We start from the raw sequence: 25,138 nt of genomic DNA, 5'->3' as shown, positions 1-25,138 counted from the left end.
CCTGGAGCGAGGATTTCCTGCCTTCCGTATTCTGAAGTCACCAGGAAGGAGGGAGACGAGGGGAGAATGATAACCATTTTGGGGGGCACCCAAAAAATTCCTGAGGCAGAAACAGCAGCTTTTCTCTGTCCCCCACCCCTGTATCTGGAGCCCTGTCATAGCCCTGGCAGCTGCCCTTTGGGACAAGAGCATCTGCTGGGCACTTGAACCCTCAGCCCACGGTCCACTCAGCCTGCCTGCGTCTTTGCCTTTCTCAGCTGGGCTCCCGAGGCAGACGCAGAGCCCCGACGGCCTGGACTGCGGCTTTCTAGGCACCACGCACCGGGCGGCTCAGGAAGATCCGTCCCAGAGCTCCACGGCTGGGGCCCCCTTCTTTCCCCGTCCTTATGATGTTCCACAGCTTTCTACCTCTCTCTCTCTCACACAGGGGTGTGTGTGTATGTATATATATATATATATATATATATATATATATATATATATACGAACATTTTCTCAATAATCACATTTGTGTCTGTGTTTTTCCTTCCCAAAGTGTTTCCACCCATATCATCTGCTCGTTTTTAATTCCCGCAACCCCACTCAATGGCAGGTATTTGTTACCCCACTGGAAGAACTCAGAATAAAAACAGGCCAATCATTCATAGATTCAGTTAATGGATATTTATTTCCCACTTGATTGTGCCGGGAATTAGGCCACACGCTGGCGGCACAATGAACGAGATGGACGTCATCTTTGCTTTATAATCTACTGCAGGACATTTAAACAAGTACATGCAATAAAGTGCGGGATGTGTCCTAAAAAGAAAAAAGTAGGTGACCTGGGGACACAGAGCAGGTGGACTCTAGCCAGCCGGCGGGTCAGGAATGCGCCCCCCCCCACACACACACACACACACACACACGAGCACACAATCAGTGGGTGATCATTGCGACCAATAGGATGGATACGAGTTACAAAGACAGAAAGGGGGATGGGTGCAGAAGGTAGAATGGCCCACACTCGGCAAAGGCCAAGGGGAAGGAGAAGCTAGCACCATGGAATGACTAATACTAATTCCCTCGGTGGCCGAGGGCAAGAGGAGAGGTGTGGGAGGAGGCTGGAGACGTTGCCAGGGGTCAGCCTACGGGAAGGCTTTCCAAAGACCACCATTGAGGCAGAAGTTGCATTGTACAAAGATCACTTTGGCTGTAGTGTGCACTACGGATCGCAGGAGACCGAGCCTACGAGCAGAGAGCAGCTAGGAACCTAACCCTGTGATGCACGAGGGAGAGCTGGAGAGAGCTGTGGCCCGTTTTAGAAAGCCAGCGGGGTTCAGAGGCAGAGATGAGTGAAAGGGGGTGCTTTTATGTTATAGTGGCATGAAACAGTCAAATATACAGGATGTCCCCCCAAAATGTATACACACTTGAATAGCTGACAGCTCAATTTTGAAAATGAAATGTATTTTAATAAACACTGCCTTTATAGTTATTCAAAGTGTGTGTATACAATTTTTGGGATATCCTATAGTAAATGAGAAAAGCAAGAACTGTTTTTCTAATATACTGTACTATCATATGTATTTTAAGAGGAATGTATACATACATATGCTTGGACATGCAGAGAGCAATTTTGAAAGGATAAATAAACTTTTATAAGTGAACATCTATAGGAAGAACACTAAAAGGGCTGGGACAGAGGTAGGAAAGCTTCCGCCAGCCCCCCCCCCCCCATATATCTTGTGTGCTCCTTCAGTTTTGTGCCACGTGATGTATTATTAATCATTATTTGTTACTTTTCAAAGGAGATGTTTTAGGCAATAAAATTCACAAGATTTTAGATTTACTGAAGATGAGAGTTGAGACGGATGTGTAGATGGTGTCAAGGACTCTGGCTTGGGCAACTTTGCCCATGATTCGGTTGGAAGCATTAGTGGAGGAGCAGGTTTGGTGAGGAAGGAAAGCTGTTCAGTTTGAGACATGTTGAGTTTGAGGTGCCTGTAAAAGTTTCAGGTACTGATGTCCAATAGATAGGCAACCAAGCTGTGCACGCCTGGGTGATCTAAACTGAAGATAAGGGGCTGGGAATCACAAACTTGCGTGTGTTAATGCAACCTACAAAGTAAATGGACTGCCCAGAGCCTGTGGACCACAAATATTGAAGAGATTGGTAGAAGAGAGGCAGACACAGTGGTATAGTATGTGGCCGTGGACATGCTGAGAGGTGGTGAGTGGTTGACTGTAATCTGACAGATGCTACAGAAAGTTTGAGCAAGACTGAAACTTTCAGTGGATTTAGCTGCAGGTGGACAGATAACCTTGATGAGAGTGACATCAGAAGCACGGAGAGGGAAGGTCCCATCACAATGGATTGAGGACTCCGTGTGAGGTCAGTGGAAAATGGATTCTTCTCTTAAGAAGTCTGGGCCTGAAGAGAGAGTAAAAAAGATGGGGCAGTCATAGCTGGGGGTGAGGTGGAGGCGTTTGCAATGTGTTTGGAGATGGAAAAGAACAGAGTGTGGTTATTTGCTGACCGGAGCTAGTGGAGAGGGAGAGGTTGAAGACGCACGAGTGAAGCAGTAGAGAAGACAGTGATAGACCAGGATGACAGAAGAGAGAGACAGAAAACGATCTGGGACACAGAAGGGAGTTTAGCTGTCCACAGGAAAGGACATGCTTCCACGGTGAAAGAAAATACGAGGGATCGTGGTGACCGAGCACTTTTAGAACCCATGCTGCATGTCCCCGCAGCGTGCGTGGGGCGCACATGCATGCTCGTGTGACCCCTCACTGTCCCACACTCTTCCGAGCTTTGCAAGAGTATCTGGGTGAACCCATCTATGGTTTCACAAATCCCACATATCTCTTTGCTGTTGTAGAGCACAATCCTTTTAAAAGTTATCATGGCTTTTTGGTGAGGGTCATAATGGGGCCGGGATGAGAAGGGCTGGGAGACCAGAGGGAAGCTGCACCTGAGTTCCTGTGGTGGGCGCCCAGTTACCAGTTTCCTTCCTGAAGAGGGATGCCCCTCTTCTGTGGTTGTCATCCACCCAACAGCTCAGCACAGGGACAAAGGGAGATGAGGGTGGCAGGGGACATCAGGAAGAGAGCTACCTTCAGACACAAGGATGATCAGCTGCTAATGAGCCACCTGAGAGACAGACCAGGGATAGTCCCATAAAAGACATGTTTGGGCCACTCAAGCATAGAAAGGCATCATTTACCACATATACTTAAAAACACACCAGGATGCAAACGAGATACAAACACTTTAGACTCCGAGCCTCAAAGAGCAAGGATGAGACAACTCAGAAACAACGACAAACAATCAGCACAGTTCAAACATGGGCAAATCAACACAATTCAAACATGGGCACAGGACTTCAATAGACGTTTCTTTAAAAAAAAGATTCACAGCTGGCCAATAAGCACACAAAAAAGGTGGGCATTAAGGAAATGCAAATCAAAACCACAATAAGATAAACTTCACATCCATTGGGATGGCTACTGACAGCAACAACAAACAGAAAGTAACAAGTATTGGTGAGGATGTGGAGGAACTGGAATGCTTGTATATTGCTGGAGGAAATGTAAAATAGCACAGTCACTATGGAAAAGAGTACGGCAGGCTCTCAAAAAATTGGCAAAGATTACCATAAGATCGAGCAATTCCACTTGTAGGTATATCCCCAAAGGAATTGAAAGCAGGGGCTTACATAATTGCACACCAATATTCGTAACAGTATTACTCACAATAGCCAAAAGGTGGAAACAACCCAAATGTCTAACCATGGATGAATGGATTAAAAAAAATTGTATATGCATACAATTAAATTATTAGTTGGTCTTTAAAAGCAATGAGATTCTTATACAGGCTACATGGATGAATCTTGAAAGCACTGTGCTAAGTGAAATACACCAGGCACGGCAGAACTAATATTGCATGATTCCACTTTTGTGAGGTGCCTAGAGTAGTCCAATTTGTAACAGAAAGTAGAATATTGATTATTAGGGGATGGTGGGGAGTTAACGTTTAATGGGTAGAGGAGTTCCACCTTGAGATGGTGAAAAAGTTCTATAGATAAATACTGGTGATAGTTGTACAATACTGTGAATGTAATTAATGCCATGGAATCATATACCTAAAAATGATTCAAGTGATCGATTCTGTGTGTATATTACTACAATAAATATTTTTTCAATAAAGCAAGGGCAAAGGACCTTTCTTCTTGCAGTTATCTAGTTGGGGTTTGGTTGCTAGGTGGGGAGAGAGTCCTTTGAGGCTACAGGAAAAAGGGAAGGGCCACTACCTCAGGGCTGTGCCTGCCTCTTCCCATGTGGAGCCAGGCAGGCTACACAGCAGGCTACTTTCCAGTACCTTCAGGGGGTAGAAGGATGATCCAGATGTTATTAGTCCAGCACCCGCACCTCACGTCTTTAATGGCCAAGCCCAACTTTGCTCAAAAAAAAGACCTTCATTTCCCAAGATATGGGGCTTTCAGAAGATGTGTAGGACAACACATGCCTACTGCCCATCTCCAGAAATGCTTAGATGAAAGCTGAGGCATGGCCTTGAAGAATTATTCTATCCCCTGCCATTGTTAACAGCATGGAAGTTAGATACTTGCATGGGAAAGTGTCTCTCTCTCTGCCTCCTCCCGCAGGCAGGCCACTTGGAGTTACGTGAAGAGCAGCAAGGCCCCTAATCATAGATACATGTTTTCTTCTCCATCCCCCTCACCAAGCTCCAGTCCAAGATTCAAGTGTCCCAGGGTGTTGCGACGAAGGATCTCCCAGCCCCAGTGACTGCTGCTGCGGGATGTGGTCCGGGACAGGGAGGGCGTTGGGAGGGTCAGGGAGCTTCTGGCTCGAGTCCCCCTTTCAACCACAGAGAGATGTTTCTCAGAAAGATGTTCATCCTCCTTGTCTGAGGACTTGAAAGCTTCCACGTAGCGAAGCACCCGCAGAGGATTTTGATCATGGAGGCTCTCGATTCTGAGGCGGGAAAAGGGAAAGCACCCAGCTGAGGTGGGGAGAGGTGGGCCCGGGGCGCAACACAGGTGGATGGGGCACGGGTAGGAAACTGGGTCAAGAGGAAAGGGGAAGGCGGGGAGCAGGGGTGATGTAAGAAGAGCACCCCGGGTCAAGTGAGGGAAGGTGCAGTCAAATGGAGGGCCAGCTCGGGTGGGGACCGAAGGGGTCTTGAACTCAGGACTTGAGCGTGGGTATGGCCGTGGGGCGATTCGGGTGAATATGAAAGAGAAATGAAGCCAACTGAGACAGCTATGTCACCAGGATGACACACAATTCAGGCCATAAATAAGGGGAGGGGAGGGCCAGGTTAGGCGCTAAGAATAGAGTATGAAGGAGGTTAGCTTCAAGGCAAGAATATACTAGAAATGGGGGTCCACTAGGAACAAGACTAAAACAAGTTGAGTAACCCGCGCCCACATCTGAATATGGACACATAGATAGGGTGTCCCCCCAAAATGTATACACACACTTTGAATAAATATAAAGGCAGTGTTTATTAAAATGCATTTCATTTTCAAAATTGATCCATCAGCTGTTACAGTGTGTATACGTTTTGGGGGGAACACCCCGCACGTAGCTTCTCACACGTTACTGCCCTGACGGCCACAGCCTGGCCTCGACTATCGCCATTCCTTCTATCCCCGCTCAGCGCCAGCCTCCTCCCTCAGCCCGGCTAATGCGGGCTCACTTCACAGAGCGGGGACTTCTCCTTTGGGCCCAATTTGGGATCTCGAGCATGGGGGGAGGGTGATAAGTGAGGAGCTGGTCACCCTTGCTCCCGTGGCGTCACACACATTTCCAGTTGGTGCGTGCACATGGCCACTCACCTCAGGAACCAGCGGTCCCCCAGCCCGTACTTGTACCCACAGATCCCGGAGCGAGGCCACAGGAAGCGAGGCATCTTCCTCTCCAGCATCACGGTGGTGGCCACGATCTGGAAGGGCGAGGGAGGAGAGGGAGAACTCAGAAAGATACGGGGTTCGGAGAACACCGGAGGCCACAGAGAGTGCAAGGGAAACGGTGGCGTGAGGACACCAGGGAGCAGTGGAGATGACGGTCATTTGTCCATCTCCTAGCCTGTGCCAGGCACCATGCTATCTGCTTTACTTTTTATTCATCATAAAAAGAGGAAGAATATTTTATGAGTTTTTGTTTTTTAATATGTCTTTATTGATTTCAGAGAGAGGAAGGGAGAGGGAGAGAGAGAGAAACATCAGTGATGAGAGAGTCACTGATCGGCTGCCTCCTGCACGCCCCCTACTGGGAATTGAGCCCGCAATCCGGGCATGTGCCCTGATAGGGAATCGAACCTCCATCTCCTGGATTATAGGTCAATGCTCAGCCACTGAGCCCCGCCCGGCCGGGCTTTATGAGTATTTTGAATAATCCAGTGACCCCTTCATTAGTATTCAGATTCATGGAAAATGAGTCACTCCAAAGTGATCTCATTTGCTTTCATAGGAAAGCCATAGACCGACTGTCTTGATTTAAATAAAATAATTAAATAAAATCTCTATTGTCTTAAAGATGAAGTAATGCTGCTAGTGTTTAGGGAATTTGTAGCAAATTAAATACCCACGTCCTAGGAGGGGGAAGAGTGGGTTAATGGTGACACACTTGGCAGGGAAAATTCTGGTAGCATATCACATGTTCTGTACTTTGCCCAGCCCTCATTAATTACTCAGATGAAACATAGAAGGAAAACTTATCAAATATGCCTGTGACACAAAATAGGGAGGGATATGTCCTTTGCAAGGTGGCAGAAGCAATATAAAAATGATCTCAGCAGACAGGAATGCTGGGCAGAAACCAAGAACATAAAGTTTAAGGAAACCAAACGTAAGGTCCTCCACTTACGTTTAAGACTCAAGTATCCATGTAAGTACAGGGAAACAGAGGAGGAGCTTAGCTAAGTTGTGTAACAGAGATTCGGGGTTCTAGTTGACCATAAGATTAACTGGGGCCAAACGAGAAGACCTGACTCAGTTTTAGGTGCTATTCATAGAAGAGTGTCCAAAGCCGGGACGGGCCTGCCCCCCTGCATTCCTCTGATCACAGCAGGACCATCCCAGTTTTGAAAGGACCATGACCTCTTAGGGCAGGAACGGGAGGGCGCAGTCAGGATGGATTGGGGCCAGGGAGCTCTATGAATCAAGGGGACTGCCAACCCTTTCAAAAGCCCAGTTCTCCACTGTCTACTCTTACAGTCCTTGTCTTCTCTTGACCGTGATCAATCTCCTTAGATCCTGGGGTTGATCCTACCTATTGCTACCATTTCACCCTGTTTCTGTCCCCTCCATCTGTCCAGATGTACCTCTGTGGAGGGGACAGCCCCGCTGGGTGTTCTGTACTCCCCTAAGGGTCACCCACCCTGACATAACCCTCCGAGTGCTCTCCCCACCCCCTGCTCCTCGGGGAGACCGACACTGCTAAACGCACCTGGGCCCTCCAGAGCTCGTCCCGCTCCTGGGCCACCCGCCAGTGAGTGTCGCCCATCATGGCTATGAAGAGGTTGAGCATCAGCAGGGTGGCGATGACAGCGAAGGCGGCGTAGGTGATGCTGTACATGAAGGGCAGGTCCACGTTGTAGTTGGCGGGGCCGTCGATGAGGGTGAGGAAGAGCTCGAAGGTGCTGAAGAGCGCCGTGGGGTAGTCGTAGAACTCCCCCAGCTTGCTCGGGTCCTCCGTCTGGAAGATGATGAAGAACGCTGCTCGGCGGGGACGCGGGGCAAGGGCGCGGGAGGGGTGGCGGTGAGCGGCCGTTCCGCCTCCCGCACAACCCGCACGCCCCGAGTGCACGCACACGCACAGAGATGTGTGAGTGCAAACGCGGGAGTCCCCGCCTGTGGACCTGGCTAATCCTGAGGCGCCCTAGGACCAAATTCATCACTCTGGACAATGTTAATACTCACATGTATATATATTTTTTTACAGCTTTACCCTTTTATAGTTCAGCTGTTGGTGCAAATTTTTGGTCAACTGTTTTATGGGATTCCCCCGTTCAACAGGGAATTCCTAGGACAGGAACAGTACCCTTTGTACTGAGCCCTGGTCTTTTAGAGTTGGGGTGGGGGCCTTCAGATGTCATGTAGCAGACCCCCTTGTCATATGGGTGTCCTGCTATAGACTGGATTAGAGTAGCCACTTTTGGTTCTTCCCTGCTCTTCCTGCCTTTCCCTAAAACCTTTCTTCCACCCATTCCTTTCCCTGGCCCTCCCCTCTCTGCCCAGTCTGTCTTCACGACTCTCCGTCTGTTTTCCTCTCTCGTTCCTCAAACTCCCCAAACATTTTTTGTACCTCCTTTTGAGAATCCTTTCCTTTTTTTTTCTTCAACTTTGAGCACACAGAAAACAAAGCACGTTGTGTTATTGAATGCTTTGTTCCTTCTTCTAGAGTGTAAACAGAAAGCTAAATACCGCACTGCTTCTGTTTGCCTACGTCATTTTCTGGGCTCCACGGGTGGCCAGTCTTTCCTGTGTAATGCCCCTTCCGCACCAAAGCCCTTTTTCTATGTGTCTTTTAAAGATCTTGCAGGGCAGATAGTCAACACCAACGTTATTGGTTCAGAAATTCAGAGCACATGGGTCCACCTCCTAGGCCAACCTGAGTGACCCAGATTCTACGGGCCTCAGTTGCTTTTTGACTCACTTCCCACTGGGGTGGTGGTGGGAGAGCAAATGGGAGTGCAAATGAGGACTGAGAGCAAGAGTGAGAGTGAACTCTGGAGAATTGGATCCAAGGATCTGCGGGGGAGGGAGCTGTGCTCTTACCTGAGGCAAATCCCAGAATAACCACAGCCATTAGCCAGCAGAAACGCAGCAGGTCTCCAAAAATCATCTACAGGAAACAGAGAAGGGCAGGGGGCGGGAGTGAATCCTTTCCCATCTGTGGAGCTATTGCTAATAGACCAGGAGGTCCCTGGAGTTCCCCCCAGACCCACTCTGAGCAGCACTTTCTATTTTGGTCCCCACCCCCCCCCCTCTGTCCAGGAAAGCCCTAACAGCTGAAGAGAGAGGAAACTTTGGGGAAAGCACTGACCTTCTGGATCATGATGCTGAAGGGACCCAGCATCTGGAATCCTCGAGCAAAGTATATGACGCTGCACCAGCCCAGCACCAGGGCAAGGGACATAGGGACCACCTCCCCTCTGGTGTTAGAGAGCCTCATCACCATGGTCACCAACACTAGGGAGGCAGAGGTGATGCTGGGAGAGAGCAGGGAGTAGGGAGTGAGGGGGAGGCTGGAAATATTCTAGGTCCCCTCCAGCACAGGCATGACTAAGGTGGTACCCACACACTCAGGCTTAGTTTTTACATCTAAAACACACACATGAGAAGAGTCATCTGAGTCTAGGTCCCAGAGGGACCTGGAACAGTTCTGGTGAGGGAAGGCATGGGGTCGGAAGGAAGGGACACTCACATGATGACATGGAACGGCCCACCAAGGACGGTCTGTCCAAAATAGCGGGAGGCACCCACCCTGAAGATGTCTGGGATCTGGGAAGGGGCCAGTAGAACAAAAAGACCATGGAGATGGCAGTTCCGCCTGGGGCCGCAGATCGATGGCCTGGGCCTGCACCCCACCTGGACCTCACCTCTAGGAACAGCATGATCACAGCCCCGATGATGGTCACCAGCTCCCCCACCAGCCGGATTTTATCCTGTTCCGTTACATAGGCCTCCTGTGGGGGGAAGTTCAGGATGAGAAATGCTTTCTCATGGATGGAGACTCCAATCCTTCTGGGCGAGAGGTCGAAAGTAACTAAAGTCTATTCACAATGATGCCTTGCTGGCGTGGCTCAGGGGTTGAGCATCAATCTATGATCCAGGAGGAGACTGTGGTTCAATTCCCCACATGCCTGGGGACATGGCACATGCCCGGGTTGCGGGCTTGCTCCCCAGCAGGGGACGTACAGGAGGCAGCCGGTCAATGACTCTCTCATCATTGATGTTTCTATCTCTCTCTCCCTCTCCCTTCTTCTCTCTGAAGCCAATAAAGATATTTTTAAAAAAATCAAAATGATGAAGGGTTCACCTTACCACCACCACCACCACCCCTTGATGGTATTTGTCCTTGAGGCTAACTCTGTGACCAGGACATTGGTGTGTGCATCCAAGGGTTAATACATGTTTCCTATGTTGATAACTTGAGCAGACACCTTAGCAAATCATCTTTTGTACTAGCTTAGGAGCGGTAATTTATGATATAAGTACTGAGGGGCTCAGATCGCATTTCGGAACATCAGGTTTAGAAAGTTACTGTAACAGGAAGAGGCATCAGTGGCTTGGATTAGTTTCAGCTATGCAGAAAGTCCAGCTTTTCCGATCCCCTCGTGGTTCCTGGCAGGGAGAAGAGACTACAAACATCACAGATTTCAGTTTCCCATGTGGAACCAGAACCCACCAGCTCCAGCGAAACCTTGAATGAGTCACTAGACCTTCCTTGAGGTTTCCCACCTGTAAAATGGAAACTCTGATTGGAATTAGAGGATATATTTGGATGTACTTCATAAACCATAAAGCACTATAGATATGTTTATTGCGGTTTTATTATGGCTTGACAATAGAGAAAAGGGCAGGCAAGGTGCTAGAGACACCATACGGATTTTAGGAAGGGCCCATGCCTTGTCCTGAGCAGTAGGTATGGAACGTATAGTCCCAAGTTCAAGATGGAAAGAAGACCATCTGTGCATTTGACGTCACAGTGGAAGTCTCTGCAACGTCATGCAGATGTAGCGATAGAATTCTACAAGAACGATCCTTAACTTTTTTGAAGTTGAGCCCATCTGAGAATATCATAAAGACCACAGGCCTTCCTTCCAGGAAACTGTTCACAAGTATGTAAGCCCCACATCAAATTGGACAAATAATTTTAACACATTCAAGTACGTTTTTGGCTTTTGGGAACTCTGTTCTCCAAGGTCACAACCCTGAATAGTGTACCCAAGATAGGAGTTCAGGGACCCCGGGGCCAGTGGGAAAGTTGATGATCTCAGCTTGGGAGGATGTGGTTGCTCATGAGGCATAAGGGATGCTAAGCATCTTCACCCTGCTGATAAACGGGAATCTCTAGGCGTCCTCTGCAGGCTAGTGCACGGTGCACTCGCCGGTCCAGCGAGAGGCATGGCTTTAGGAACAGGAAGAGTTGCCATATGGAAGGAGGTGACCTATGGCATTAAAAAGGGCCCACCAGTGCCCACAGCTCAGAATGTGTAGATCAGATCATCTCAGAAGAAGCCAAGGAGATAGCCTTGAGGGCCAGACTGACCAACAGACGGTAGAAATGTTTCAGCTACATCACATGGGGCCAGGAAAGACCAGGAAAAGAGTTGGCGTCTGTGTGCCTGGGGAACAGTGTGATCTAACAGCCTGTGACTAGACTCCAGTTACATTTTTGTTAAAAGAATTGATGGTCTGTAAACTTCTCTGACATTTGCCTTTCTTAAGAAATTGGTGAATTTTATTTTATCATATAATGGGAAATTTCCTTTTCCCCTTGCTTCTAAAGAAGCCCAGGTTTCTCTCTTCATCCTGAGCTCTAGCAAATACTTTGGAAACCCTCTCCTCTGTCCTGAAATTCAGTTCATGGGCCTTGTTCCTTCTTTGTCTTAATGTGCCTGTGGCATCTGTCTCTAATTGTACAACATGCTGACTCCTTTTGAGATCAGGTAGTAATAGGATAAATAAGTACATTAACTATAGAAACAAAATAACATTAAATATAAAAATAGATAACTACATCTACGCCATATATGTGCCCATATAAATTTTTGAATTCATTTTAAAACTGTATCCTGGCCCTGGCAGGTGCGCCTCTGTTGGTTGAGCATCGGTCCTTGCACAAAAAGTCTCAGGTTTGATTCCTGGTCAGGGCCCATGCAGGCTCGATCTCCAGTAGGGGGTGTGCAGGAGGCAGCCAGTTGATGTTTTTCTCTCCTTTTCCCTTCCTGTCTCTCTAAAATTCCATTTTTTTAGAAAAAACAAACACATTTTTAAAAAATTATAAAAACAAAAACATTGTCTCTTAGTTGAGTATGTCTAGAAGACTGCCACCAACCTTCCCTTCGCTCGACTAAGAAGAAAAGGAAGTGACTGTGCACGAGGTGGCCAGGTGATTTGTGGGGGATCAGAGCACCCCCGGGGGCCAGCGAGAGAGTGACATCAGCTCTTCCCTAGAGATGAAAAGGTGAAACCCCCAGCTAATGGCGACCGTTGCGGACAGTTTCCCTCGCCAACACCTTCTGGGATGTCCTCTCACCAGCACTGTCAGCTCGTTCATCAGATTCTTTTGCAGGAAGGTGTTCCTGCATGAGTTCATCGGTGAGTGACATGTGTCCAGGGACCCCAAGCTTTTGTCTCTGCTCCACCTGGAATCTGACTGCCCTAAAAAGTCATTTTCTCCACCACTCTGTCGCCAAAGGTCCTCTCCCTTAAACCAGGAGGTAGAGTGCCACGGTCTCCTTCCTCCACCCCGTTTTCCCGGCTCACCCTTACTGAATCCTCAAGACAAGTCACAGCCCTGCTCCTGGGTCAGGTGTCTCTTCTGCAGGTCCATGGAGCCACTCTCTGCTCTTGGCCCTCACCCAGCACACTGAGGTCGCCTGGGTCCTCCAGGTCTCACCAGTAATCTTAGAGCTCCCTGAGAGCGGGGACATCTAACTCTGACATTTCACCCACAATGCACAACATAGGAGGTGCTCCCATAATAAGAAAGAAGAGAGAGGTGAGCAGGCAGGTACCAGCCAAGCACGATCTGAGGGTTACAGAGGAATGGTCAAGGGGGACTCAGAAAGTGGGAATGGGGGAAAGGGTGACAACTGATTGGGCTTTTCTGGGATTTTCAGATTCTTAACTCAAGGTCACTTAAGCAGGCTTGGCTAATATTATACTGAGAAAATATTCCACCCCGCCCTTTTAAAAACAAATGCCTTTCAGCAATGACCAGAAGTCTTTACATCATCATGTGGCTTGAAATTTCAGGAGTTGTCAACAGCTAACTCCCCTGCAGAGGCTGACTCCAGCGAGCTTGCTCTCACTTATCAGCCGGCCGAGCTCACTGCCTTGAAGGAAATCCCCAGAAGGGTGTGCACAGCACAACTGTACGCCTCCTCGGGGAAGGGTGCGGGACATGGGCAACCTGGGAGGGAGGTGGGAGGGCGCCAGAAAAAGTTATCAAACCCCATTCGTAGGCTCAAGATCCCAGCCTTCTCAAGGAATGAAGCTTCCAGAAAGAGCCTTACTGGCTTATAATGAAGAGTTACTCTGATCCTCTCAACTGTGCAAGGGTTTCTAACCAGGCTGCCCATAGAAACAACTGGGCACTCTCACCCAATTAGTTTGGATCAGAGACCTAGCTTTTTAAAGTATATATATGTTTTTATTGATTTTTGGAGAGAGAGAGAGAGAGAGAAACATGGATTCAGCTGCCTCCTGCATGCCCCCCATTGGGGATGGAGCCTGTGACCTGGGCATGTGCCCTGACCGTGAATTGAACTGGGCCACCTCTCAGTGCACAGGACAGTGAACTGTGCCACACTGGCCAGGGCTAGCTTTTCTTTTCTCTTTTTTTCTTTTCGTTTCTTTTCTTTAGATGTAGGTGTTTCTGGTATGTACCCCAAGTTGAGAACCACTGGGCCGAAAAAGGGGAAAGCCTCCTGGTTCCCATCTAGGGCTACTTTCCAAAGATTTCATTCATGTCTTGGTCTCTGCATTTTCTCAGGAGGATTAACCTGGGAAATTTCTACTCTCTACAGAGGAGTCTTTACCACAGAAGTAGGAGTTACCCTGTACACCAAGAGGTTAACCACATCAAAAATGTTGCCTATTATCAAATCTAGAAAACAGCTCTGGTAACTATTTTCTGGTAGGCACTTCCCTGTGTGACTCGCCGCCCCTGCACTCCAGGGCCCCTCACCTCGCCAGGGAGAGGTCAGATGTGGCCAGATAAAGGTGAGTGTGGCAGGCCCGGGCTCAGGGCAAAGCCTGGAGACATGAGTTTCTTGTGCAGTGGGTCCCCTGAGAAGGAAAACTGAAATCCGGCACATCATGCTGGAGGGAGGGATGGCCTGGCTTCCCTTTAAAGGAGAAGCTTGAGAGTGAAGCCGACCAGAACCCCAGGCCCAGCGCTGCCCACTTGTTAGGATGCATATGAGAATCACGTATATCAAAGTGCTTTGTCATCCAAAATGGGATCTACAAAATCGCAGCATCGCCCAGTGGCGAGTCAGAAATGCGGACTCTCAGGTCCCACCCCAGCCTTGCTTCCAGAATCTGCCCTTTCACAGGCTCCCCGGAGCACTGGTGCAGGGCACCAAGCGAGCACTCAGTAGCTGCTGCTTTTCCCTAGCAGGCTCCCTGTTTCTCTTCATCTCTCTCCCTGTCTGTAATTTGCTGTGATTGTTCCACAGTAAGTGGTTAGGACCCCTAAGCAAAGCAGTGTAGAGCTGCAGATCAGTGGGGTTTTCAAAAAGCTGGGGTGCTTGGGTCTTTGAGAGCTTACACGAAATGATGATGTGTGGACAGATCAATCCACTGACCGTGACAGGCGGAGAGGGTGTGATTTAAAATAAATGGAAACCTGCCCGCCACGGCCCTCTCCCTCACTCTGCATCCAATCCATCGCACAGCAGCAATGATTTTACCTTCAATCGGTTTCCTGATGCCAACACTTCCTCTTGGTTTCCCATCACAGCCCAAAGACAATCAACCATTGTCTCTTACTTGCTGGCCTGTAATTACCTCTTAACTGGTCTCCCGACATCCTCCCTGGCCCTCTCCAATCTTTTCTCCACCCTAAAAACAGAGACATTTTTCTAAAATAAAGTCTTGTCTAGGCCCTCCCTTGTCTAAAAATCCTTCGGAGCTCTCCCTTGCTGCTGGGATAAGCACGGCTTCTCGATCAGTGTGGCCCGCAGGCCTGGATGATCTGGGAAGGATCCGCCTGGACAACCTCACCTGGAGCCTCCTGCCCCTGCTCCCTGCGCTCCCAGCCTTCTTTCAGTGCCCAGGTATTGGCGAGGCTCTTCCTGCCTTTGCATAGGCCTCCTTTCTGCTCAGAATTCACTTTTCACCTTTCTCTCTTACCCAGGTCTCAGCTCAGTGATCTTCCTCAGGGAAGGCTTCTCTGGCCTTCTGGAGTGCCCAGGCCCCTGTTACAAGCTATATTACGGTCCTTTTTCTTTCCACAGGGAAAAAATAATGTAAATTGTAACAATCACACTTTGTAATGAAATATCTATTTATTTAATTAATGTAAACCTGTCTGAAAACTCTCAAAGAGCACAGTTTTGTTCTGACCACATTAAAATTTTAATGCCTAGAATAATATTTAGGCTCTATGAGGCTCTTGATGATTATTTGTTTAATGAATGAATTAGTAAAGTGGGGGAGGCAGAGAAGAGATCAAGAAAATTTTCAAGAGACAAAAAGGAAACCTGATGGTGAGTGCCCAACAGATCAGGGATCTAATGATCAGAGTGACCAATTTAAGACTAGAAAGCTGTAGATGAGTCGATCTCAAAGATGGAAGCCAGAAGTTCTCAGCCTTAGCTAAGTGTCAGGATCACCGAACAAGTTTTTTAAAAACACCAATGCCAGGGCCTCAGCTTAGACATTCTGTTTTATTAGGTGTGACAGCTTAGAACTGGTATCTTTACCAGCTTCCCGTGTTTCTAATGTGCAGTCTTGGTTAAAGACCACTGATCTAGACAGAGGTAGGATCTGCTAGAACTGACATCCAAGCCACCTGACTCCTAGACTTTGAACAACCTACTCACCTGCAAACCTAAGAGAACCAGTACTATAGTACATGTTGTTCTGCCTAAACTAAATAGCATTGAATGGAGGTAGGAAATTAACTCCAGTTAATTAAAGAGTTCTTGGGAAACTTTGGGAAAGCATAACTTTTCTGGCTGAACAATGAAGCATCTTAGGCTGAAGACACCCGTTAAGATATCTCCAAGACTAGATAGAGATTAACTCCATCCTCATATATGTCTGCTTTTGTACAGTGTGTAGTTTTTTCTTTCAGTTCAACTGTCATGAGATGGTGCTCTGGGCTGTCCCCATGGAGCCCAGTGACTGCTCCAGAACCCAGGAGATCCACAGAGGAAATCCTCCAGTGACCGAGAGCCCTGTGCATTCAGATTGATGAATTTAACTGGAGGTTAGAGTATTCATTTATCTAAGGAAAAGCTCCATGGGCTAACCAATCTGTCAACAATTGCATTAATCAAGTCAACACACTAATATCGGTGCATTCTCATTTCCCCAAGACTTTCAAGTGACAAAAAAGCAAGGAAAAAAGAGAATTTCCTACTAGTTAACTAATCTGGTGCATTGTGAAAACAGGATCTTACAAATCATGCTGATGAGTGTGGGAGCCCCAATCTAATCCAAATAGACTTTCTACTAAATAAGAGGAACACAGATGGTCCATAAACTCAGGACCAAGTCTCAGAGGGCGATGCCAAAGAAGAGGAACCTTTCATTGGTGTGCTTTCCTGTCCAACCCCCTTACAGCAGCATTCCTAACCCTCTAGGCCCCCTTCCCCAGCAAGGTAAAGATATTTGAAAGCCGTGAGTCTTCTATGTGGGCCCAAGAGGCTTTTACCTAAGGCGAAGGCGAAAGTTAAAAATGCCAGAGAAGGAAAGAAAGGAATAGGAGAGAAAAAAGAGAATGGGTAGGCTCAGTCAGCTATAATTATGCTTCACCTAGTCCTGAGGCAAGGGGAGGGGTTATAAAATATAATTTAGACGATCTGGGTCAAAGGAACATGTTTGTACATTATTAGTCCTGCCCCAAAGAGAAAGAGTCACACAGGGAGGAGACTCAGTGCTAATTAATCCCTCGCATCACCCAACTCTGGGGCCAGAACGCTATCTACATTCCAGATCTGGAAAACCCTACATAAGCTTGAGACAAAGGAAGGCCCAGAAAGAGCTCATCTGCAGAAAGAGGACCAGGGGTGTTGGAAAAGTCCAGCCACCCCCAAGTCATTCATGTTTATACCTTTTTCAATTTCTAGGCACTCACCCGTCCACTTGGCCGTCTTCTAAGTGCCCTTTTCCCTGTGTGGTCTCCATACCAGGGGCAACCCTCATGCCCAGCTTGAGGTGCACAGGACACAGCCTCCCCGAGCACCCCTGCCCTCCTCTACCAAGTCAGCAAATCCTTCCTTACGAGAGGCAGGGGCTCTGGTGCATGAGCACCTGTCTATGAATGAGAGGTGGTTACAGAAGCAGGAGAGATAGAGTGTCCTGACCTACTTTGGGGGGTAGGGAGGCACTTGGCCCTGTTCCTTCTCTGTGCAAACCACTGTCTTTGGTCTGACCTTGCTCTTTGACCAGCAGGCAGTTGATGTTCTTGCTCTCACCCTAGTCCAGGCTGAGCTGTACCCATGGCTGGTCCCTACTGCGTAGAGCACACTTCTCCAGTCACCTAGCTCTTACTTCTTCCTCTGTCTTTCACTTTCTGCCCACACGCCTGTAGCCCCTTTCAGCTCTTTTCAGGTCACCAGGATGAAAACAAATTGTCCTATGAAAAACCAGCCAGCCTAATGTAGCTGCGCTTGCTGTCCGCCTATTCTCAGTACTCGCTGGAGCCTACCCATCCCGTTACACTCCAAGGAGGGTCTGCTCCCTTCAACGGCAGACTCTGACATTTCTTCACATGTCTACGCAGAGTCCTCACCACCCGGGTCTCTGAAGGACACACAGGAGGCCAGCCCGCCAGAGGAAAGGGACCTCGGGGGTTACTTGCTTCATCCTGCTACGCAACCCAAGCATCCTCCTGCAGCGTGTCTCACCGGTGGTCAGACAGCTGACGCATTCTGCCGACATGCTCGTGTTGACCAAACGCAGGAGAGGGTGCAAACCAGAAGGGCTGTGCTGCCCTCGCAGACCAGAAACGGACCCATCATGGACTTGGAGCGCGATTTCTCTCCCTTTAGGAAAACAAAGCTTCCTTTCAAGTTCACATTACGAAAGACGGGTCCTCTCTGTGCGCTGAAAGGAAATTTACCAATGCACAGTGTTCCCAACACCAAGCATCCTTTCAGAGTCAAGGAGGGAAGTCACAGCAACCTGGACAAGCGCGCTTTTACTCATTAAGCCTCCTCTCTGGTGCCCGTATCTCACGGCCAATTTCTGTCTGGGTGCTTAGGAGCCTGCAGCTGTTGGAGCCCAGTGAGGGGCGTCTGTCCTGGGTGGTATCACTTTGGTCTCCAGCACCATCCCCCATGTTTACAGTCCCTTTCAGCCCCTTCTACAAAGAGTCACCTGTAGTAGCTTCTGTTCCAGGAGGGTGATATCTCGGGAGGCTGTGTGATTGTCGCTCCGAGACTTGAGGGGGCGGTAGACGCAGCACATGGTGAAACAGATCATGTAGAGCACGTACAAGGCGCCCAGAACGCAGAAGTAGGGCTGCCCGTAGTTCTTCCACTTGAAGCTCACCAACTGCTTCACCGGGGTCTGCTCCAGGATCTGGCGAGCCTGCCACAGAAGGAGAGTGTAGCTTGGGGTGACCAACACAGTGGGCAGGGCGGGGTTTCCCACTGGATCCCAGATGGGCAGGGCAGTCACCAGCGCTGGCATCATCTTTTTTTTTTCTTACAGACAACTGGTAAACTTTTCCTATATGCTAGGCCTTGTGTTATTGCTACAGGTAGACTATTACAGAAGTGAACACAGGCACTACAACGTCATTGAGGCTTTGAAAAATGAGCAGCAGATCGTTGGGTGAAGGGAGTGTTGGGAAGATCACTCCATGAAGTGGTAGCAACGGGCAAGGCAGACAGGTGTGAGAAGCCACTTGCAGAGGAGATGTGGTTGGGGACAGGAGACGACTTGTTGGGGGTGACGGGCAGGAATTCAAATGGATGAATTAGATAACGGCCACATCATTCTACATCATGGATGCTAAGGTGGGGAGTTTGATTTTTTTTATTCTTCCTGAACATAATGAGAAGCCATTGGGAGTTCAAGAAGGAAGTAGCCAGATTTGCTCTACAAGTCTTGCGGTCTGGAGAAAGGAGAAAGAGGACACAGGTAGTAGGTAGGGTGTGCCAATGACCTAAGCCAGGTGGGTTGGTGCTCTCATGTAACCAGGTAGTGAAAGGTTAAAGAGACAAATGTGAGAGGGTGATGGACAGCTGAGAAAGTATAAAAAGGCAAATCCAAATCACAGCTGGAGGGATTAATCATTGGCAGAAAGAAGAGACACAGTGCAGTTTTCAGATGTGCTTGGCAGGGCAGGGTAGGAAGGTAAAGTAGCTCTAACCATAAGGTAGGAGCCTGGGTCTTCTGGTGGAACTAAGGCAGAAGGCAGCCTGGGACGTAAAAGGAGCTAGAAAAGAATTTCTAAGGGAAAGAAAACTAGCTGACAAAGACAAGACTACAACCTGTGGGAGAACATGGGAGACCAAGGATCTGTGGTGGCACCATCTTCCAGATGGATTGGCTCTAATTCCTAAGAAATCCTGCATGAGGCATAGGTTTCCAGGAATATTCTCTGCGAAAGTTCATCCAAACTAGCCACTCACTTCTTCTTCTGTTCATTACAGAAGTACTTACAGTCATCTGAGTCATACGGCTCTAGAAGGGCTCCTAGGAAATTATCAACCGGCAATAAACAACAGAAGCTATATCTTCTCACTTATCTTCGAGGTTCCTGGAAGCTCGAAGTATTTTCTCCTCTCTACCTGTCTTCAGCAAATTTTCCTTTGCCCCATATCACTCAGCTCAGTCCTGTCTGGATGATCACTGTTTTTCCCTCTCTGGAAAGCTCTTTTTCCTCTTTTTCCTGGCGAGTCCCAACTCCTCCTTGAAGACCCAGATCAAGCACTCCTGGGACCTTGTCTCTGGCCCATCTAACCTCGGTTTTGCTGCCACTGAGCACAGCACAAGCCCCTGGGGTTGTACACATTGTACTCTACTGCAAGTGTTGGGGAAGGGACTGCACCTGAGGAAGCTGACTGACAGGAACTGTGTTTTGCTTATTTCTGCATTCACACCTCCTTGTGCAGCATCTGGAGCACAGAAAGTCCTCAATATGCCAAATGAATGAATGAATGAATGAGTGAGCAGCAACCTCCATCTGGAGAGTTCCTCATCTGAAATGTCAGTTTGACAAAGGCAAAGAAAAGAGACTAAAGCGAAGCAGAGGGTAGGTGCAGTCAGGAAAGGGGTGTTCATTGGACTTTTCTCCCAAAGGCCCCAGGAGTCTTGTCTCCATCTATTATCAGGCAAGGAAGAGTCTGGAGCCCAGGATCTTAGCACATGGGCAGGCTCTGCGGGAACACATGACAGTCCCGGATCCTCCATGACATCCATACCTCCCGCTTCTTAGAGGAGACCACAAGTTCCAGAAAGGACACCTTCTCCCCCCAGGAGTCGATCTCTGTGAGGTCGTAGAGAGTGGAGGTCAGTGGCCCGTAGGTCCACTGGATGTGCTTCCGCTTCTGCATCAGGTGTTGGAACATCTGTGAGAACACAGGTGCGGTGAGTGGAGGGTGAGAGTGGGAGGAGCCGGTTCCGGGGGGCACCACCGCCGAAGAGCCCGGAGCCCACCCCTGGGGACTGACCGACAGGACCGTAGGGGGGTGGCAAGCCTTTGATTACATGAACCTCCTTATTATTTTTTGGTTTTCTTTCCTTCCCACAAACCCTACAAAGACCTGAAAGAAGAGGACAGCCCCAGGCGGTTTGGCTCAGTGGTTAGAGTGTTGGCCCATGGACTGCAGGGTCTTGGGCTGATACTTTGGTAGAAAGCTCACATGTGGGAGGCAGCTAGTCGATGACGTGTCTCTCTCACATCCATGTTTTTTCCCTCTCTCTCCCTTCTACTCTCTCTGAAAAGCAATGGAAAAATATCCTCTGGTGAGAATAAAAAAAAATGATTGAGTAGAGTAGGCAAAGGGAGCAGAGCTTTGGGTTCCCTGCAGATCTTCTAAAGGGTGGGTCTCAGGTCCTCCTCAGCAAGGGATTCCTGAGGTTGAGGCTTCAGTGACAGAGTTGAAAGTAAGGGACCAGGGACCACCATCCTTTTGGGGTTTTGAGGAGAATGACCATGAGAATAACATGTAGGGTTGGGGGTGTCCCTCACCACAGTGTTGCCCTCCACTCCAGCCAGCTTGAAGGGGGTGAGACCCTGGTGATTGGGCACCAGGTCCAGGGACTGCAGGTGGCCCCCACGCCCGTCGTAGGACAGCAGCAGGTTGTACATCTGGCAGGCAAAGGTCTTGTTGGGCTGGAAGACCAGTATGTGCAACACTGTGTTTCCTGGGGGAGGACACGAGTGTCACGTGGCCACGGAACCCAAGGCCCTGCTGGTCCCCATGCCCGCCCCAGGGTGGGCCTGACGGTTGTCCCAGCCGCTCCTCTCCCACCCCCTGGCTGCTCCCTGGTCCTTTCCACACTCCAGTGCTTACCCAGAGAGTCCTGGGCCCGGATGTTGGCTCCGTGTTCAATGAGCAGACGCACGATCTCCTCGCTGCCCACGCAGGCGGCAAAGGACAGAGGGTGCTCCCCTGAGGAGACAGAGGGCTCCATGGCATGAGAGCAGGCCGGGCCGGGCCGGGCGCCTCCCCAGTGACTGCCTGGTCCTCGGCTCAGCTTGGCTCTGGGCTTGGGGACACTTGTCAGCAGAACCAGAGGCAGGGATGGTGCAGAGGGCCCTGGGGGGATTGGCTCTGGCCTTAAGCCCCGTAAGGGCTGACTTCACCCCACCCTCCAGCTTCCCCAGGCACAGAGCCCTCCTCAGCCCTCCCTCCCCTTGCTCTTGCCCGCTGCCCACCTCCCCTTCCCCCAGCCCTGCCCTGGCTCTCACCATAGTAGATGTGGTTGTGGGGACTGAGGCGGAAAGCTATGCCTGTAGCTCTGGCAGAGACGTTGGCCCCGTGAATGAGCAGGGCTCGCACCAAGTTCACGTTCTGGTTCATGATGGCCACGTGCAGTGCAGTCTGACCTGGTTCAGAGAGAGCCCTCAGTAGTGGGGCCTGCCCCCATTGTTTTCCAGAGGCGCACCATCCACCTGGCTTGTAGGGGGTCCCTGACAGATCCTTGAATAGATTTCTGCCCTTGGCTCCACAGAGTGGCCTGGGGCTGAGGGCAATGAGTCCCTCAGGCTGCTGGCTGTATAGTCCCTACATCTTGCTGTTGGGTGTGGGGCATAATTGTAATCACTCTAGTGTCACAGTGAAAGAAATAGAGTCCTGTCCTTCAGGGAACATGAAAGGAGTTGAAGGGAAAGAATAAATGGCTGAAAGAGTCGTGGAAGCCAAGGCCAACTCAGAGGCCCATTTCTCCTGCCTGTCTCCACCTTGAAACACTGTGCAGGCGCCTCACCTACAAATGGCTCGCACAGGGTGGGCTCCAAGACCAGGTCCGGGGCAGCCTCTATCAGCACCGCAGCGGCCTCCAGGTTGTCATAGAGCGCGGCTATGTGCAGCGCCGTCTCCCCCAGGGCTCCTGGAGCACAGTAAGATAAGGGGGTCAGGCACTCCCCTCCGGGGACAGGCCCCTTCCCAGAAACCCTGGGAGTCCTGGGTGGAGGAGCCCCATCTCCACCACATTGAACTTCGAGCCCACCTCTTTGCCGAAAGTCGCAGCTTCTGTCCAGCAGAAGTTTCTTCAGGGCACACAAGTCATTGTCCTTGGCTGCCCGAAGCAGTGGAGATTCTTGAATCCTGGGAGAAGATGAATGAGATGGAGACAGAATTGCAGTGAGGCCAAGAGCAGAGCCTACATCACACTAGTCTTCCTTCCTGAGGGTCTCAGGCTGTGAGTGGGGGACTCAACAGAGGGCTGTAGTGACCCTCAGAGGGGGAGGGCCCTGGCTATGAAATGGGTGGACATGGTGGCGCAGAGAGGAGGCCATCAGCCCTGGCTGAATCAGTCGAAGCTGGGTAATGTTTCAGGAACCTGGGGAGCTAGAGCAGGTGGGGAAGATGGAGCTTCTGTCCCCGGCTGACACCCTGGCCTGTGAACCGACTGTTTCACTAAGAGGAGTTTGAGAGATCAAAGCTGGGCAGGGAGGGGAGACAGGCCAGGGTGAGAGCCGCGGGTGTTTGTGAGTTGCTGAAGTTCTGATTACCCTCTGGGCTGTTTAGATTCATGTCCCTGAGGGGGACAGAGAGAGTTTGGGGTGGGTTATGGAGGACCTATTCCTTCTGGGTGCTACCCTATCATTGAAGAGTCTAAACACCCAGGTTGTAACTGAGGAGACAGCCTGCAGCTTCTCAGATGGTGCAGCTCGGAGTGAGGGGGCGTCCCATGGAGAGGCCCATCCCCGGGCACCTCTCCTGGTCAATCTTTGTTTTCCCCCTGCCTGGAGGAGCCAAGCACCAGATAAAGCTGAGGCCGATCCTGCTGGGGAAGTCAGGATTAGCTCACTGTGAAGGTGACCACAGGGTCTGGCAGGTTAAGGGTCATGAGGGAGACACAAAAGGAAGACAAACTGACAAGTGACCATGATGTCCCCCAGCCCCCAATTCCTCTCTCCCAGTATCCCCTCGAGCCATTGGAAAAGCTTTATTTAAGGAAGCAGCTTTTTATCTTCAGGCGGAGCTCAGGTCTGCCCGCATTTAGAGAAGCGCTCGCAGGAGGGACCACCAGAGGGAGGGCCAGCCCTGCTCCATCTCACCTGGACCCTTGGTCCGGTGGGAGCACCAGCGCGGGGTGGCCAGGGCTGGGCTTCCAGGGTTCAGGCCTGTGCTGAGGGCACCGCGCAAAGCCTCGTCACCCTGGCCTCTAGCCCCTGCCCCCTGCAGAGAGGAGGTCTGGAACGCCACTCTCTCAGAGGCAGCCCTAATCCCACTCTGAGGCAAGGGACAGAGCAGGGAGGCCAAAGGTTCCACCGCAGGGCCTGGAGTGGGTGCTGCTGAGCTAGCAGAGCGCCTTTCGGAACTAGGGCTTAGACTGCACCCAGCCCTGCAAGTTGAGAGGCCGGGTGCAAAAAGAAAGCGCAGGACCCCTTGTAGACAATGGTGTGGTGAGGAACTGGGGCGGGGGTGGGGGGCGGGGTGGGTGGGAGGGATGGCATGGGTCAATGGGGAGAAAAAGAGACATCTGTAATATTTTGAACAATTAAAAAAAATTATTGAGAGTTTCCAGATAATAACAGCAGCGCATTAATGGAGTGCAGGGCTTTTCTGAAGCACAGAGCCCCGTGCCACTGCAGAGGCCACCTGCCCGTGAAAGCAGCCCTGGCTGGACCCAGATCGGCCAGTGTGTGCTCAGTTCATTCCCCTGCTCTCCCATGGCAGACAAGTGCCCCAAACACTCCAGGTCAGAGGCCCGCCCACAGGATGAGTCCCAGGGTGTGGACCTCGGGGCTAACTAGCCACGAAATGACCTGCCCCCAGGTGTGTCGGCCCCACCTGAGCTGAGTGGCCCAGAAGCAGACACAGGGGTTATCAGTGTTTGTATCCTCAGTCCCCGGCACACCGCTGCACACGGCAGGCAGGCTCAGTAAAAGGCAGAGGAACTGAACTGAGGACTCTCCAGGGTCGCCTGTGTTTCCCTCCTTGGCTGTCAGCTCCGGTGAGCAAAGCTCTCCTCTCTCCCACCAACCGATTTCCACGTATACTAACGCTAATTCCTCCCTCTTTCCTCAACCCACGGGGTCTCATCCATTCCCCAGCAATCTGCTCCCCACCAGCCATCACCTGCCTACAACCCCCCTAACACACTGGCTTCTTCTCTTTGGTCCCTCCAGGCCCCCACCCTCCTCTCCCACCAGGGAGGCAGGTGAGATCCCTGTCTATTAATCTACAGAACCCGCAGCAAGGCCTCCCTATGTGGCCCAGCGCCACCCCCACCACCACTAAGAGGGGCAACTCGGGTTTTGTGACTGTAAGTGGCTTGGGGGAAAATGGCACATCCGTGTGCTTGGCGCTGAATTCTGGGGATAGGCCCCCGTGGGCAGGAAGGTCTGCGGATCTGCGAGAGGCGGGGTGCCGCCTGCCTGGACAGCCTACCTCTTCTGCTGCAGCATGTGGGCCTCATCCAGACGCTGATCCCAGTCTTTCTCTCGGAGCAGCCAGGAGGTCAGAAGTTTCTGAAGGTGGGTCCAGGGCCCTTTTGCCTTGAGTGGAGGAGCCCCCATGTCTTCTTCTTGCAGGCAC

The 25,138-nt window shown here is 50.3% G+C and overlaps 1 protein-coding gene across 1 annotated transcript; it reads right to left on the bottom strand.

The window, feature by feature from the left end:
- Window positions 1-3,430: 3,430 nt before the first annotated feature.
- TRPV5 (transient receptor potential cation channel subfamily V member 5) lies at window positions 3,431-25,132 on the bottom strand. The gene is made up of 15 exons (XM_016195442.2): window positions 24,992-25,132; window positions 22,602-22,699; window positions 22,359-22,481; window positions 21,841-21,978; window positions 21,443-21,541; window positions 21,118-21,293; window positions 20,348-20,494; window positions 18,294-18,506; window positions 9,611-9,697; window positions 9,436-9,512; window positions 9,055-9,220; window positions 8,787-8,853; window positions 7,456-7,724; window positions 5,844-5,950; window positions 3,431-4,977 (listed from the first exon to the last, which is right to left on the bottom strand). The coding sequence occupies exons 1-15, from the start codon at window positions 25,117-25,119 to the stop codon at window positions 4,689-4,691; spliced, it is 2,184 nt and encodes a 727-aa protein (XP_016050928.2). The 5' UTR covers window positions 25,120-25,132; the 3' UTR covers window positions 3,431-4,688.
- Window positions 25,133-25,138: the final 6 nt, after the last annotated feature.

The sequence above is a fragment of the Miniopterus natalensis genome, chromosome 10 (assembly GCF_054644295.1).
Source record: "Miniopterus natalensis isolate mMinNat1 chromosome 10, mMinNat1.hap1, whole genome shotgun sequence".
Lineage (NCBI taxonomy): Eukaryota > Metazoa > Chordata > Mammalia > Chiroptera > Miniopteridae > Miniopterus > Miniopterus natalensis.
This window is presented reverse-complemented; position numbering and strand designations above follow the sequence as displayed.